The 18,256-nt window shown below is 46.3% G+C and overlaps 1 protein-coding gene across 2 annotated transcripts in view; it reads right to left on the bottom strand.

Moving 5' to 3' along the window:
* The window catches only part of LOC126184748 (cell cycle checkpoint protein RAD17), a 141,864-nt gene that overhangs the window by 43,428 nt on the left and 80,180 nt on the right, over positions 1-18,256 (bottom strand). For both annotated transcript variants that reach the window (XM_049927286.1, XM_049927287.1), the window contains one exon: positions 16,139-16,365. In XM_049927286.1, the coding sequence (XP_049783243.1) occupies positions 16,139-16,365 (227 nt within the window). The remainder of the gene's footprint in view (positions 1-16,138; positions 16,366-18,256) is intronic.

Consider the following 18,256-nt stretch of genomic DNA (forward strand, 5'->3'; position numbering starts at 1 on the left):
CGAAAAATCCCAGTGCATTTTGGTGGTTCACACGCATCTTGGTTTGTATCGATTCAAACGACTGCCATTCGGGTGTGCATCTGCCCCTGCATTGTTTCAGCAATATCTACAAACTGTTTGTGCCTCGGTCCCTACTGCAGCAAACTATCTGGATGATATTGTGATCTCCAGAAAGATGGAAGAAGAACATTTAGCCAATCTCAGAACATTATTTCAGGTCTTGCGACAAAATGGTCTTTGCTTGCGGAAGGACAAATGTGTGTTTTTTGCTCGTGACTTACCCTACCTGGGACATGTACTCAATGCCCAAGGCATACATCCCAGTCCCGAGCACCTCCGTGCCATACAAGACTTGCCTTCGCCACAGAATTTGAAGCAGCTACAGAGTGTGCTGGGAAAAATTAACTATTATCATCGCTATGTTCCCCATGCCTCTTCCATTTCAGCTCCGCTTCATCGCTTACGCCGTAAAGGTGTTCCGTTCGTCTGGACGATGGAATACGAATGTACCTTTCGCCAGTTGAAATCGGCGTTGCTTTCCATATACTTGCCATACGCCATTCGATCCCCGGAAGCCCCTTTTGTTGATGGTGGACGCTTTGTGTCCAAATTGCTCTCGTCTGCTCAAAGAAATTATTCACAGATCGAGAAAGAAGCACTGGCTCTCGTATTTGGTGTTACAAAGTTTCATGATTTCTTGTATGGTCGTCACTTTACCATCATCACAGACCACAAACCTTTGACATCGCTTTTTCATCCGACCAAGCCTGTACCTCCACGTACAGTGCAGAAATTCATTCGCTGGTCTATTTTCCTCTCGCAGTACCGCTACGATATCTTGTATCGGTCCACTGCTAAGCACGGAAATGCCGATGCGTTGTCCCGTTTGCCTGTTGCTGAGGATAGAGCATTCGATTCCTCCAAACTTGCTTGCATGTTCATTGATTCGGAAACCGATGACGTGGTCGAATCATTTCCGATTGATTTTCGTCCTGTAGCTACAGCCACAGCTGCCGACCCTGTCCTTGCTACCGTTCTGTGTTTTGTTGCTACGCAACAGCCCTTGTCAAAGTCACAGATCGGGGATCAGTTGGTTCGCCGATTTTTTGCTCACCAGGAGAGACTTTTTGTACGACGTGGTGTTTTGCTGTTGCGTTCTTATAATGATCAGTCCAGGGTCGTGGTCCCACGTTCATTACAGTCCTCTGTCTTACAGCTTCTCGATCAAGAACATTGGGGTATAGTGAGAACGAAACAACTTGCTCGTCAGCACTGTACTTGGTGCGGAATCGATGCCATGATTACGAATATGTGCTCTTCTTGCATGGTGTGTGCCAAACAACAATCAGCACCACCGCGGAAATTCTTTGCATGGCCAAAAGCCAGTTCCCCTTGGCAACGCTTACACATTGATTTTGCTGGTCCATTCTGGAACGCTCGATGGTTGGTTGTGGTAGATTCATTCAGTAATTTTCCTTTTGTTGTCCGGATGTCTTCGACGACGTCATCTGCCACCATCCCAACGTCATCTGCTATCTTTTGCATTGAAGGTCTTCCACAGACTATTGTTTCTGACAATGGCCCACAATTCATGACCGCAGAATTTCAGTCATTCTGCAAGGCCAATGGTATTCAACATCTGACGTCCGCGCCGTTTTCGCCACAGTCAAACGGTGCCACTGAACAATTGGTCAGGAATTTCAAGTAACAGATGTTGAAGTTGAAAGAGTCACATTCTCGGGAGGACGCGTTATTGCTCTTTTTGTCCGCGTATCGCTCTCAGCCCCGAGATGGTCGCTCACCGGCTGAGTTGCTTCACGGTCGCCCTCATCGAACCTTGATGTCTTTGCTACATCCACCGCATCAGGTTCCTGTGCAGCGGCAGACACCTGCTTTTGCCCCAGGCGACGTTGTCTACTACCGCCACTATCAAGGTTCACGGCGTTGGCGCAAAGGGCGCATTCTTCGCTGCCTCGGCCGCACTCTGTATCTGGTTTTGGGGGCCTCTATTGAGGTGCGATGGCATCTCAATCAGCTGCGCCTCTGTCGTCGCACGGGATCTGCTGCTCCCCGTCCGCTTTCAGCGACGGTGCCGTCTGGTCAGCGTCCTGAGGACCCATCTACTGGCTCGCCTCAGCCCCAGGTGTTACCGACGCTGCCTTCCCTTTTGCCCCATGGCGACGCGTCGCCGCCGCCGCCTGTTCTCCTGCCGGCAACGCCCGCAGTGGACGCGTCGCTGCAACCGCCGGGCGCCTCCCTGGGTCACACGCTTCCCGTGACCAGTTGTCCTCCGACATGGAACTCTTGCCCGCTCCGGACCATATGTCGTCTTCGCCTGTCGGGTGCCCCGGCCCGATGGAGGTCGACCCTTCAGCCCCTCCTGTCTCTCTGCGGGCGCATACACCGCATGTTGGCGTGCACCCTGGAGCAGGTTTTCAGGCATTTCCTAGCTCCCCGCAGTCCGAATGGCAGGGTGCGGGTGGCACAGCCTCGCCTGTTGTTAGGCTCCCCACCTCGTCGCATACGTCAACATGGGGTCCTCCCCACGGCGGGCGGAAGCCTTATGCCACAACCGTGCACCGATTTGCAGGGGAGGAATGTGGTGTCACTGCCAGACACCACACTTGCTAGGTAGTAGCCTTTAAACTGGCCGTGGTCCGTTAGTATACGTCGGACCTGCGTGTTGCCACTATCAGTGATTGCAGACCGAGCGCCGTCACACAGCAGGTCTAGAGAGACTTCCTAGCACTCGCCCCAGTTGTACAACTGACTTTGCTAGCGATGGTTCACTGACAAAATACGCTCTCATTTGCCGAGATGATAGTTAGCATAGCCTTCAGCTACGTCATTTGCTACGACCTAGCAAGGCGCCATTACCAGTTACTATTGATACTGAACATTTACAGTCAAGAGCGACGCTCATCATTAATGGATTAAAGTTAAGTATTCCACCAGCTACGTGCGTTTTTCTAAATTCTAATTTCCTTGTCCAGTTCCAGACCTCACGCCAGCCTGCGTGAGCTAAAACGCGTGCCTTTTGGCTTCCTCTAATAACACGGTGTTGGCTCTCCTGCCAACCCACAACAGTTACGTCTCAGAAGAGTATAACGATAAAAGGTAAAAGGCTAAAAAATGTAAAAGTGCAGCCATGTTGTCAATGGTGAAAACAAAAAGAGAAGTCAGCAAGTGGGCAACCCCAAGGCTATGCTAGAGGCAGGAAATATCCCACCTCTGATGCAGTACAGGCAAGACCACTTGCTATTCAAAAGCATTCAACCCCTAGAATGTAAATGTGCATATTGTAAAAGGAGACTAACCAAAGGTAAAATGCGATAAAAACAGAGTAAAAGGGAGAGAAAAAGAGGATCTTGGCCAGGGGCGGGAGGCATCAATCCCCAAACACAGCTTACAATGGGAGACACCCCAACCCTAACTGCCCTGCCCCTACTCCAGAAGAAGATTAAAAACCTTAGAACTGAAAATAAAAACCACTTTCACGGAGGAAACTGAGAAGCAGTTCAACCATCCGGGAATCGTCTGCCAATATTAAAGGTAAAGTGCAGGGAAGTCTGTACTTACTATGCAGAGCCAAAAGAAGGGTGCATTCCACCAAAATGTGGGCTACTGACTATAAGGCTCCACTACTATAAAGTGGGGGTGGCTCATTAAGCAGAAGAAAACCAAGGGTCAGCCTGGTATGGCCTATGTGGAGATGACACACGGTGGTCGAGTCCTTTTAGGAGAGGCTGAAGGAAGAACGCCACAGGACAGGTGTCACCTTAATCGCACGAAGTTTATTAGACAGGGAGGTAGCCTCCCGAGAGTTGGCCCATGATTGTGCAAAGTGGGATTTGATATGAAGCCGTAAATCTGCCACAGGAGGGTGTTGCAGAGAAGGGGGTTAAGTAACTGCTCCTCCAGCCACACGATCAGCAAGCTCATTACCTGGGATACCCACATGGCCAGGGACCCAAAGGAAGTCAACGGAACAAGCAGCATGGTGAAGATCAGCAGGACAGTCACAGATGGCCGAGACCAAAGGATGGCGGGAAAAACACCGGTCAATAGCCTGAAAGCCACTCATTGAGTCTGTACATAACAAAATGCAACTGAGTTGGGACTGTTTAATAAAAGTAAGGGCCTGGGAAACTGCCATCAATTCTGCAGTAAACACCCCACATGCAGTTGGCGGGAGATGATTTTCCATGCCAACAGAGGATATGAAAGCATATCCCACACGATCAGCAGATTTAGACCATCGGTGTAAAAAAAAAAAAAAAAAAAAAACAGCATCCTGAAACTCTCATAAAATTTGGCGGGAAAAACAATGGAACACCATCGGGGGAACGGAATCTTTCAGACCTCGGCGGAGATCCATCCGAATCCGGGGCCAAGGAACTAACCAAGGAGGGGGGAGGGAACGTGGGAGACAGGACAAAGAGGGAAGCTGAAAATCACAGCGAAGAGACGCAAGGCGGAGCCCAGCCGGTAAACTTGTCCGAGGGCGGGAATCATATGGGTGACGTCCATGGTCTGGGAACAGGATATAACAGGAAGGATGACTGGGAGAAGAATTAACAGCAATTGCATAAGAAACCAGAAGCTGGGACTGCCGAACAGAAAGGGGGGAGGGGGAGCGTGGGAGATCCCAGCTTCAACCAGGAGACTATCATCAGGGCTAGTAGGGAAGGAACTGGTGGCCAAATGGATACCACGATGGTGGACTGGATACAGGAGGTGCAGTGTGGAAGGAGCAGCCTAACCATAAACTTGACAACCATAGTCCAAGTGAGACAGCACTAAAACCCGATAAAAGTGGACAAGAGTGGAATGATCCGCACCCCAAGAGGTGTCGGCAAGAAAGCGAAGGACACTGAGTTTACAGAAACATCCTATCTTCAGAAGTCTGATATGAGGCAGCCAAGTGGGCTTGTTGTTAAAAAGAAGACCCAGGAAATGAAACTGTGGGACCACAGGTAATCGATGTGCATCAAGGTAGAGCTCTGGATCGGGGTGGACCGTAGTATGGCGACAGAAGTGGACCACCCACAATTTTATAGGAGAGAATTGAAATCCGTGTGAGACGGTCCATGCAGAGGCACACCAAATAGCACCCTGGAGCTACTGCTCTGCAGAGGCCATCGAAGAGGAACCAACCCAAATGCAGAAATCATCCACATATACAGCAGGGGTGACCAAAGGACCGACGGATGCCACAATTCCAGTAATGAGGAAAAGAAGTACACTCAATACGGAACCCTGTGGGATGCCATTCTCCTGGGTCTGTGGAGAACTAAAAATTGTACCAACCTGAACCCTGAATGACCGATGGAACTGGAACTGGCAGATAAAAATCTGGATTGGGCCCCGAAGACACCACCCATGAAGTGTAAGTAAGATACGATGGCGCCAAACTGTGTCATAGGCCTTTCAAAGGTCAAAAAATACTGCAACCAAATGGCGGCGCTGGGAAAAAGCCTGCTGAACTGTGGATTCCAACCAAAGTAAATGATCAATCGGAGACCGTCCCTCTCGGAAGCCACACCGATAAGGGGACAATAAATCCCCAGATTCGAGGACCCAATTGTGCCGATGGGCAACCATCCATTCAAGTAACTTGCAAACAATGTTTGCTACACTAATTGGTCAATAGCTTTAGACAAACAGGGGTTTTTTACCAGGTTTAAGGATGGGAACCACGATGCTATCCCTCCATTGAGAAGGGAAGTCACCCTGGAGCCAAATACGGTTAAGCACCCAGAGAAGAAGATGTCGTTGTGGAGCACTGAGATGTTGAAGCAATTGGTTATAAGTGGAGTCTGGGCAAGGGGCTGTATCATGAGAAGAAGAAAGTGCGAAAAGAAGTTCCCATTCAGTAAAATGTTCGTTGTAAGATTCCGACAGACAAGGAGCAAAACATAAGGCAGAAGCTTCGGCCTGCTGTTTCTGGTGAAGGAAAGTAGCCGGATAGCAGGATGATGCTAATGCTGTTGCAAAATGGGTCACATGATGTCCCATGAGAATCAAAGGGTCCGTGCAAAGGCCATCTGGAAGAGCAAGGCCCGAGAGGGGAGACTACCGATGGCAACCTTAAAGAGAGCAAAGTGTAGCCCATACCCGTGACATAGGGACAGTAGAACCAAGGGAAGAAACAAAGCGTTCCCAACACACCCGTTTGCTCTGTTTGATTAAGTAACGGGCTTTGGTGCAAAGGTGTTTAAAGGTAATAAAATTGGCAGAGGATGGATGCCTGTTAAGGTGTTGCAAAGCTCGATGGCAATCAAAGATGGTAATGGCAATGGCAATGGCTGTACTCCACTGCGAGACTTGCCAGCAGCGAAATGGTCCAGTTGAGCATGGGATAGCAAGGCTAGCAGCGCGAACAATCACACCAGACATGTCATGTAGGACATCATCAATACAACCCGACAAAGAGGGAGAAAAAAACAACCTGTGCAGTATACAGAGGCATTGGAAAGACTAATGAGGTAGCCTGTCCATTTGGAAGCAGGAAGGGAGCGAGAGAATCAACGGAAGTGGTAACTATTGCAAAGGTTGTCGTGTGGCGACCAGTGTAAGGAAGGGAGGACGGAGGGAGAAGACAGTGAAAGATCAATGGCAGAAAAGTTACCATGACCAGCACTGAAATGGGTAGGGGGAGCCATCATTAAGAAGACACAAGTCATGGTCTGCAAGAAACTGGTCTATGAGAAGACCCCGACTAGATGGAAATGCACTGCCCCACAAGGGATGATGAGCATTAAAATCCCCGAGAAGGAGGAAGGGAGGAGGAAGTTGCTGAAGAAGGGAAGTTAAGGCAGCAGGTGTAAGAGTCCTGTCAGGAGGGAGATAAAGATTGCAAACTGTGACCCCAGAGTCCAGATGGACCCTAACAGCAACTGCTTCCAATGTAGTTTGAAGAGGAATCCACATGCTAACAACGTCCATATGGACCAACGTACAAATGCCACCAGAGGCCCGTCGGGAGCTGACCCAATTTCAACAGAAAGCTTGGAACCCACGGAGGGTCAGTGAGTGATCATCAGTAAAACGAGATTCCTGTAGAACAACACAAGCTGCAGAGTAAAACGAAATAAGGGATTTCAACTCCGGAAGGTGACTGTAATATCCATTACATTTCCATTGGATAACCACAGAACGATGATTCAAGTGGGAGGTGATCAGGCTAAAGCCAGTCATGCTGCTGGGTCACCATCTGTCAAGGACAAGGAGGGGGTGACACCCATGAAGAGCAGGTCAGCGCTAGGTTGGGACGGGACCACTGGTGGCATCAGAGGCCCCTTGTCCCGGGACTTATGTTTCTTCTTCTTTTCTGTTTGAGATTGAGGAGGGCTATGCTGCAAAAAGGAGCCAGCTGCAGCAAGATCTGTAACAGAAAAAGAGTAGGTGACCTGGGGGACCACAGACTGTGGTTCCGTGGACGTCATGTGTCAGCAGACCTTTGGCCTGGAAGGTGCCAGGAACACTTCTCCGGATGGGGAGAGGGAGCAGCGCCCAGATGTGAGGGTGTGGGAACAGCAGGGGAGGGGGGAGGAGAGGGGTTCGAGACTGGGGTAAGGAAGGGGGAGGAAGGGGTGAAGATGTAACTAAAGCATAGCTAGATGTCATTGACACAGGATGAAGACATGCATACTTCTTACGAGACTCAGTGTAGGTTAGACGATCAAAGGACTTATACTCCTGTATTTTCTTTTCCTACTTATAAGTCGGGCAATCCGGTGAATGTGGAGAATGATTGCCATGACAACTAACACACACAGGAGGGGGAACACAGGAACTCCCCTCAGGGAGTGGACGTCCACAGTCACCACAGAGAGGGGTCTGCAAACAGTGGGAAGACGTGTGTCCAAAACGCAAGCACTTAAAACATCTCATAGGTGATGGGATGTATGGATTCATGTCACATCAATAAAACATGATCTTGACCTTCTCAGGGAGGGTATCCCCTCAAAGGCCAGGATAAAGGCACTAGTATCAGTGCGATTGTCCTTCAGGCCCTTCTGAACATGACAAACAACGTGAACACCCTGCTGTCCTAGATTGTCCCTAAGTTCTTCATCGATTTGAAGGATGAGGTCCCTGTAAAAAATTACACCTTGAACCATATTCAAAGAGTGGTGGGGGAGGGGAGGGGGTAATGGACACATGAATTGTGCCAAGATGGTCACAGGCACAAAGGGCCGCAGACTGGGCAGCTGAAGCAGTTCTGACCAACAACAAACCAGACCACATCTTGCTCAGAGAATCCACTTTACCAAACTTATCTTGAATGTGTTCCACAATAAATAAAGGTTTGGTATTGGTGAAAACATCCCCATCAGTCCTGGTGCAAACCAGATAGTGGGGGGAAAGGTTTCGCCTTGAGCCAACGAGCTTGACCCTCCTCCCAGGGGATAGCCATGGAAGGGAAAGCCAAAGGGGAAGAAGAAGCAGCTCTAAAAGAATCATTTCCATTCAAAGAGACGGCCGTAGAAGAACGGCCAGAGTTCTGGACCCATACGTGTTTCATTTGCATAGCATCCACCCTGATACCACCCATTCCATTCAGGTGCTCTCCCCAAGGGTGGCACCCAGCCACAGCAAGGGCCGTCTGGCACGATGGCCATTGCTGGGAGTTCCGATGCTCCAGGATGACAAGCAACCACTCCTAGGCTTACATGAGGAGGTCACAGCTCAGATACCAGAAGTGTGGTCCCTGTAATTTCAGGGGGCTCAACCAAAAGGGTACATAGCAACCCCACCACACAGGTTGGCTACTGTACTGGCTATGTACCCGAGCATCAGACGATGATATGAAGGAAAAGACGGAAGGAACTAGGAGGGCACACGCTGGGGACACTAGATAAGGTGCTATTCCCCAAATGGCTCACACTACGGAATAGAAATTTAGTAATGGAGGTCAAACCCAGAAAGAAGTACAGGAAAGTAGGGGAAGGAGCAAGTACAGGAAAGTAGGGGAAGGAGCAAGTACAGGAAAGTAGGGGAAGGAGCAAGTACAGGAAAGTAGGGGAACGAGCAAGGACAGGAAAGTAGGGGAAGGAGCAAGGACAGGAAAGTAGGGGAAGGGAAAGGAAACGTAATCCGGGAAAGAAGAAAGGTTGCAATAGCTCGGGGCCCCGTGTTAGCCATGCATGTACTTATGAAAGGACCATGAGCCCCTGGGGGGCACATCAGGGGTATTTATCAGGATACATCAGAATCTTGTTCGCCAATGTCATGCCACCATTGAGGTTGATGGCTGTCACTTTCAGAACATTTTGTAAGATACAGTACAAATGGTACATACATTGTGTCAATGATGGCATCTGCACTTAACTGCAACTAATGTAAATAAAGAAGTACACACGAATGTGATTTTATTCCTATTACCCCCTTAAGCTGGCTTCTCGAACCATGGGTTTCCTACCTTAAATTGTACAGTGGAGCAGCCTCTATGTCCTGTTAAAGTTTCCCACGCTCTTATGGAAACACCTTGTATAAGGGAGAAGCAATGGTCCACCAGGTGGAAGGAGGGCATTGGGGCATGTACACGCCTGCCTACTTTGGAGCACTGGCATGTGATTTAAGCGCAAGCCCTATTGGTGCAGTAGTGCTGGATTCTGCGACAGACAAAACCACCCTGCACAACTGCAGCAGTCCCACAGACATCACGGTAGGCTACGCCACGCAAATGTTTGAAGGCTGCTTTGCAGAAATCTGGGGAAGGTATGACGGATGTGCTCTGAAGGGCGGGGCGGGGCGGGGGGAGGGGTAAGGGTGTACAGTCGGTAATGAAGGGTGACTGTTGTCCATTCTAGCTATATTCCAGACATCAGTGGTGAGATGCGCAATATAGGCCTGCTGCTGGAATTGGCATGGCAAGATCTGCATGCCCTCTTTGTGCCAGAAACCCATGGTCAAGGAGCAGTGGTCAGTAAAAATCGTTCAACGGCACCCCTCCACTGAGGGGCAGAAATACTTACTTGTTTCATAAACAGCGAGGAGCTCATGATCACATGTGGCCCAATGCTGTTGCAGCTCCATAAGTTTCGCTGAAAAAATGCCAAGCGTTACCAAGTCCCTTCAACGCATAGTTGCAGAACTGCACCTATGGCAGACTGACTGGTGCCAGGGACAACTGCGAGTGAAGCCTTTAGGTGGGGATGCGCTAGAAGGGTACCTTGCAAGAGATCATGCTTGGTTTGTTCAAAACTGCTCAACATTTGTGCCATCAAGCGACTGGTCCCACTGCTGTTTTTCGTGGTCGCCCTAGAGTGTGGCAATGAGTGACACTTGCACACTCACAGCCTCCTTTAGGTGGTGCCTGGAGAAATCCACCATCCCAAGGAACCTGCAGAGTTAATTGCATGTAGTGGGATGTGGGAGCTCGGACCCAGTCGAGACCTTCTTGTCAAGGTGGTGAAAGCATGCAGACAATAGCCTGTGGCCCAGGAAGTCGATCTCCAGAACATCAAAAACACATTTCTCCAAGTTGATAATGATACCAGCCTCCTGGAAGCAAGAGAATACCTCCAGGAGGTGCCTGGCAGTGCTCCACAAGATTGTGTGAAAAAATCAGGATAACATTCAAGTAGGTGAAACATCCCGACATACTACATAGAACATTGTCAAGGAAACATGTCCATGTCTGGGCAGCATATGGAGGCTAAATGGCCACTAAGGCACTCTCAAAGAGGCCAAACGGTGTAATGAAGCCATCTTCTCTATGTCTTCAGTGGCAACCGGTATCTGTGTGAACGCTTTTGTACATTCCACTTCACTGAAAATGGCTGCACCACACAAATCATTGATATAACTGTGCAAAAGCAGAAGGGGACACCAACAATATGGCACTGTTCTGGAGCATCACTTCAGTCTACTTTTCTTGAGGCTGATTCGTGTCGTCTGCTGTTGTTGTCCACTGAAGCAGCCAGGTGGTGAGCATGCATGCACTGTAGCATGTCACCACAATTGCTTCAGAAGAGAGGGTTGACACTTCAATAGGACACCACATTCCAACACAGGTCTACAAGACTTAAGATGGGTGGGTGAATGAGTGGTGTTCAGTATGGTGCAGTTTGCAAGTATTCTTGGGAGTATGGGAGCACGAAGCTCATTCTAAACACTAATTGTGGCCTGTTGTCACCTCAGATATGGCAGCGCATTGTCTGCAAAGGGCATGGAGAAAAGGTATTGGGGCAAGTTTTAGCATTCCAATCATAAGGCCTTCATCATATCTGAAAGGTCTGACACAGAAACATGCATATTCTATCTCTGCATAGCATAAATACTTTGGGTGCTGAAGACATAAAAAATTAAGTGCTTTCATATGTTTGAAGGTGAGGAATCCAAATGAGATTCTATAGCAATTTGGTTTGCCTGAGTCCACCACCTAAAAGGTCATGACAGACAAAGAGCCAGTAAGGTTTCAGTGTTTTGAATGACACAGAAACAGTAAGAGAAGTGGACAATTGTATTTTACAATGTTGAAAAGTATCTTTTGGAATGAATCAAACACATCCTCAAAAATATTCCCACACGTGGGCCATTGATGAAAGGAAAAGGTCATGACTGCCATGAAATGGACTTCTTAAACATGACAAGTTTGTCTTTTCAAAGTGGCTGGGGAAATCATATCTCTGTATCAAGGTGTGTGTAATGATCTGCCAATTCTTTTAGAAGGGTATAAAATCAGGTAACACAGTGTGAAGAAGGCTAGTGTCTTCTGGATAAAACCTTTATGTTTCAATGGAAGGAGTTTGAAAACTATAAATATATTCATGTTACCAAATTGGAAAAATATAGTTAACATTTTAATCAGGTGTACCACTGCACACAATTTTTTAGATAATTATGTTATAGTTCCAAGGCCTGTGTTTAACAAAACTAGTTCTATTGCATGCAGCCGAATGAAAATGAAACAGATGGAAAAAGTAATTAAAATATTTATTTTGAAAGTTATAACCATAAATGTTATATATTTATCCCACTGAGACAAGATTATCAATGCCTTCATGGAAAAATGTTTTCGTTTACCTACAAAACCACGATCATTCCCAGGCATACACCTCTTTGTCGAAGCAAATCTATGGTCATGAATGCCTATCTTCAGGACTCCAAAAATGGAAACCACATGGGGAGAGATTCGGAGCGTATGGAGGATGTGCAAGGCCTTCCCCGTGAAACTTTTGCAGTGTAGTCTAAACAACCTTGACAACATGTGGAGAGGTGTATAGGTGCGCGCACACGTGTGTGTGTGTGTGTGTGTGTGTGTGTGTGTGTGTGTGGGCGCGCACGCACGTGTGCGCGCGTGTGAGTGCAGCGAAGTCTACATTGGTGAAACTGGGGGACCCATTAGTGCCAACTTTTTGGAGCACGATAATTACATACAACTGGGACATAAAAAAAAAGTCAGTTGTTGCAAACCTCACATGCTTGCTTGGCAGCCGTGGTAGCAGCAACAGAAAATAAGAGAGACTATTGAAATAATTAAGTGCCCTAACAACATGAACAGGGACGATGGCTAAAAGTTACATTTGGACTGGCTGCTGGTTATTTCAGCCTGACGGACCGCGTGCTCACCAGCTGGCTGCACCACCTGACCCAGGTTTGACAGGGAGATGGTGGCCATGAGAGGACTGCTGCGCAGTCTTAATGTCTTGCTGCAGAAAAACAATATCCCCTGGATACAAGCTACCTGTTTGCTATTGTCTTACAATTACCAATGAGAGATGCCCACCAATCACTTACCAGAATGGCATAGGCAACAGACAGCCGACATGCTACATTCTACCAATTAACTACTAGAGTTGTCCAGCTTAGCACAGGCACAGGCACAGGCACATCCTAGCTACTTTCATATCCGTAACCTCAACCTTATTGATAAGGTAACCTGAATCCACCCAGCTTTCGCTCCCATACAACAAAGTTTGTCGAAAGATTGAACGGTGCACAGATAACTTAGTCTTGGTACTGACTTCCTTCTTGCAGAAGAGAGTAGATCGTAGCTGAGCGCTCACTGCATTAGCTTTGCTACACTTCGCTTCCAGTTCTTTCACTATGTTGCCATCCTGTGAGAATATGCATCCTAAGTACTTGAAACTGCCCACCTGTTCTAACTTTGTTCCTCCTATTTGGCACTCAATCCATTTATATCTCTTTCCCACTGCCATTACTTTCGTTTTGGAGATGTTGATATTCATATCATAGTCCTCACATTTCTGATCTAGCTCTGAAATATTACTTTGCAAACTTTCAGTCGAATCTGCCATCACAACTAAGTCATCCACATATGCGAGACTGCTTATTTTGTGTTCACATATCTTAATCTCACCCAGCCAGTTTGTTGTTTTCAACATATGATCCATAAATAATATGAACAACAGTGGAGACAGGTTGCAGCCTTGTCTTACGCCTGAGACTACTCTGAACCATGAACTCAATTTACCGTCAACTCTAACTGCTGCCTGACTATCCATGTAAAGACCTTTAATTTCTTGCAAAAGTTTGCCTCCTATTCCATAATCTCGTAGAACAGACAATAACTTCCTTCTAGGAACCCAGTCATATGCCTTTTCTGGATCTATAAAGCATAGATACAATTCCCTGTTCCACTCATAACACTTCTCCATTATTTGCCATAAGCTAAAGATCTGGTCCTGACAACCTCTAAGAGGCCTAAACCCACACTGATTTTCATCCAATTGGTCCTCAACTAATACTCGCACTTTCCGTTCAACAATACCTGAGAAGATTTTACCCACAACGCTGACTAAAGAGATACCTCTGCAGTTGTTACGATCTTTTCTGTTTCCATGTTTGAAGATTGGTGTAATTACTGCTTTCGTCCAGTCTGATGGAACCTGTCCCGACTCCTATGCCATTTCAAATATCCTGTGTAGCCATTTAAGACCTGACATTCCACTGTATTTGATGAGTTCGGACTTAATTTCATCCACCCCAGCCGCTTTATTGCACTGCAATCTATTGACCATTTTCTCCACTTCCTCAAATGTGATCCTATTTCCATCATCATTCCTATCCCATTGTACATCGAAATCTGAAACATTACTGATCGTATTTTCACCTACATTGAGTAACTCTTCAAAATATTCCCTCCATCTACCCAAGGCATTAGCAGGATTCACCAGCAGTTTTCCTGACCTGTTCATAATACTTGTCATTTCCTTCTTACTTCCCTTTCGAAGACTGCTAATTACACTCCAGAATGGTTTTCCAGCAGCTTGACCCAAAGTCTCCAACCTGTGTCCAAAGTCTCCCCAAGATTTCTTCTTGGATGCTGCAATTATCTGTTTGGCTTTGTTTCTTTCTTCAACGTAACTTTCTCTGTCTACCTGAGTTCTAGTATGTAGCCATTTTTGATACGCCATCTTTTTCCTTTTACAGGCTGCCTTGACTGTGTCATTCCACCAAGCTGTTTGCTTCATCCTACCTTTACACACTACTGTTCCAAGACATTATTTAGCCACTTCTAGTACTGTGTCCCTGTACCTTGTCCATTCCTTTTCCAATGACTGTAATTGACTACATTCATCTAACTGGTACCTTTCTGAGATCACTGTTATGTACTTGTGCCTGATTTCCTTATCCTGAAGTTTCTCCACTCTTATCCTCCTACATATGGACCTGACCTGCTGCACTTTTGGCCTCATAATACCAATTTCACTGCATTTTGAATAGTGATCAGTGTCATTAAAGAATCCCCTGAATACACGTGTGTCCCTCACAGCCTTCCTGAATTCCTGATCTGTTGTTATATAGTCAATGACAGATCTGGTTTCCCTGCCTTGCCAAGTATACTGGTGAATGTTCTTATGTTTAAAAAAGGAACTTCTGATTACTAAGCCCATACTGGCACAGAAATCCAAGAGTTGTTTCCCATTCCTGTTGGCCTCCACATCCTCTCCAAATTTACCTATATCCTTTTTATACCCTTCTGTTCGATTTCCAATCCTGGCATTAAAATCACCCATGAGCAAAACACTGTCCTTGTCCTTTACTCTAACAACTACATCACTGAGTGCATCATAAAAACTATCCATCTTATCTCGGTCTGTCCCTTCACAATGCGAATATACTGACACAATCCTAATTTTAATTTGTTAGACACTGTCAAATCTATCCACATCAGTCGTTCGTTTACGTACCTTATTGCAACTATGCTGGATTCCATTTCTTTCCTGATGTAAAGCCCTACACCCCTGCTTTGACTCCTGACAGGTAAACCTTGTATTCTCCCACTTCCTCTTCTTTCTCACCCCTTACCCGAATGTCACTAACAGCTAAAACGTCCAACCCCATCTTACTTGCAGCCTCTGCCAACTCTACCTTCTTCCCAGAGTAGCCCCCATTGATATTAATAGCTCCCCATCTTGTTACCATTCATTTGCCGAGTCGTATCTTAGGGGTCCCTGGTTTGTCAATTAGAGGTGGGACTCCATCACCTCCAACAGTCCGAGGCATTTTGCTCTGATTGTTGCCAGAATCATATTTAAAGTAGCAAGGAAGCAGGTTGCTAGCCTTACTTGCCCCGGGTCCCATTGGGTTTCACCCCTAACAGTTGAGGGACTAACCGGTGGATTTGGTAGTCTTTGCCGTCTGAGCACAAAGGTGATCACGACTCAGAATATGTCCGAGATGCCCAGCCTTATTCCAAAGTAACTGGTATCCTGACTGTCAGGACCACTTACTTGGCCACTCATACGTTGCCCGTGGTTCATGAACTAGGACATGACAACAGGAACCCACACCATGGACCATACAGTCACTCCTCCATAAAATTCTCTTCAAACTGTCTAGTGACATCCAAGATACGTGACGTTGATAGCCACCAGATAGCCGAAAATGACAGTACATAAAGGAAGACATTCATCAGTACACAGCAGTGTACCACCCTGAAGATGACCACAGCAAGTCTGTCAAACTGTCAGCAATTTAGCTGTTTTAGTAGTTACAATGACGTGGACCAATATCAAAAATTATTTTAACCAATAAAGAGTTTCCAGATAGTTCTAATCAGTAAATTCCAAAGACTTTACCATGTCTAGTAGCTAATGGATGCTTGTATTACTCATGAAATTGTCACAAATAAAATGCATAAAAATACATTTTCACTCACCCACCACAATGATGACAATATATCAGATTCACTCATGTAATCAGCGGCATTAGCAATATCATGTATGCTGTGAAATATTTTTGCATAATTGCAAAACATTAAATTAACAAACTGTCTGCGAAACTGAAAGTATTTGTCACATATTTCTACAGGCTTGTGTTCAAGTTCTCCCAGAAGTTCAGAGCCATGCTGCACTTTATTGTCCTGTGCAACACCAATGGTTTCACCTGCAAATAAGAAAAATAAACTGAATATCGCCTACCTCGAAGTCTCATTCATAAAAGTACACAGATATCAAAACAATGGGCAAACATTTCAATATTTTTGGGTTGGTTACATTGACCATTCATAAGTGGCAAATATCATATACTATTTCAATAAAGGAAGTTAATTTACTACATAATGTACTGCACATTTGTCAGCATAACAGCGAGGCTTAACTTTCATTGTTGATAGATTGTACGAGTACAGTAAGTTGTATTAAACTGTGTGTTATTGTGTGCGTTACATGTGTTGCCCAGTAGAATAGTAACTAAATGCAGGAATAAAATTTTGTTAAGAACCAATGGAGACAGCTATGTGGGGCACATCCATCGGTTACCCAACTGTGCAGTAACTGTGTCAACATGTGTGGAAGTACTAACAAGCTGTGGGATTTCATTAGAATTTGTGAGAGTGAAGCCAAGAATACCCCATTCAGCAGTTCAACAACAGTGCAGAACAGATCAAACATGCTACTGCAACAAGGCTCAATGCAGTAACTTCACTTAGAGGTACCACATAAGCATACCTTTTAGGAACATTCTGAAACCCTGAAACTCCACCCTTCTCAAGCTCATTCTGAGAGTTAGGCCCATCCATCTGGATTATAGATTTATTAAGTTGCAGGACTCTCTGATGAATTCAGCAAGTGTTTACAAGCTGTTGCCAACTTGGGAGTCCATGGCTGCAAATCTATAGTCATCCAGCTATGGAGAGGACTTCTGATCTGCAAACTGCAAACCACTGCCCTGCCTGTCACAATGGTCATGACTGAGGATGGGGGCCGGGCTGGTCTTCCATGCAGGAAAAATCGATCTGTCCTTCTGCGAGCTGTTCAACTTAAGGTGCTGGGCACCTGTGTCACTGCTGCTGGGGCAGTACAAGTACCACCCTACTAGCTGTATGCTGGGACTGCCACCTGGGTTGTCCTTCGTGTTGCTGCTGGGTCTTCCGCCTACACATCATCTCAATAACTGACATCCAGGGCATGCAGATTCCTGGGGCTGAGCCTAGTGCAGCTTCACACACAGAGCGCTGAGCTCTGATGGCTTCCACAGCAAATTCCTTGCCGTGCACAGACGTGTGACCTCTCACTACCAAGCAGCACAGACTCAGCATGGTCACTGCTAGGCAGTGGCAGGAAGAAGACGGGGTGACTGTAAAACTCTCATCAATAAACAGTCGTAAATTGAATGATGTTTCACTAGCATCTGGTAGCTCTACAAGATCACTCACCCCTGCTATTTGCTTGACTTCCTAATAACAACGTGGCCCCAGATCGGGTTGTAACACAAGTGAAGGGTGGAACGCCATTCAATGGTGGCATACTTGAACATGGCAAGACATTATAAGTTAATTGCAGACAAAAGACAATTAATTTTAAACTACCGGGATTGCTGAACACTGTAGAGGATTGCCAGAAAGAACCACAAAGCTACTGAGAGATAAGTGACAGCAAAACTCAATCAGCATCTCTATGTGGCAGTTAAGCAAGGCAGCTGCTTTTACATAATGTGGTTACATGATAAGTCCATTGGTATTCTTATTAAGCATAATGCATAAATTATGAACAAGAGTATTTGTCGTAACCACACACATCATATACTATACATTCAATCATTTAACTTATATGTGACCAAGCCTCTTTGGTTGGTTTTACAGCAGAGAACTGAATACAAGATTTGTGCTCATCATCTCTGTTCACGCTTAGAGCTGAACTGCATGATGCATCACACAGAAGTTCTCGAGAAACAGTTCATGAAGTATAAAGAGTGTTACACAGTTTTATATTACAGGCTACTAGGGTTTGTGGAGGGGACTCAGTAGATGAAGTTTCGATAAGGAATCCATGTTTGA

The sequence above is a fragment of the Schistocerca cancellata genome, chromosome 4 (assembly GCF_023864275.1).
Source record: "Schistocerca cancellata isolate TAMUIC-IGC-003103 chromosome 4, iqSchCanc2.1, whole genome shotgun sequence".
Lineage (NCBI taxonomy): Eukaryota > Metazoa > Arthropoda > Insecta > Orthoptera > Acrididae > Schistocerca > Schistocerca cancellata.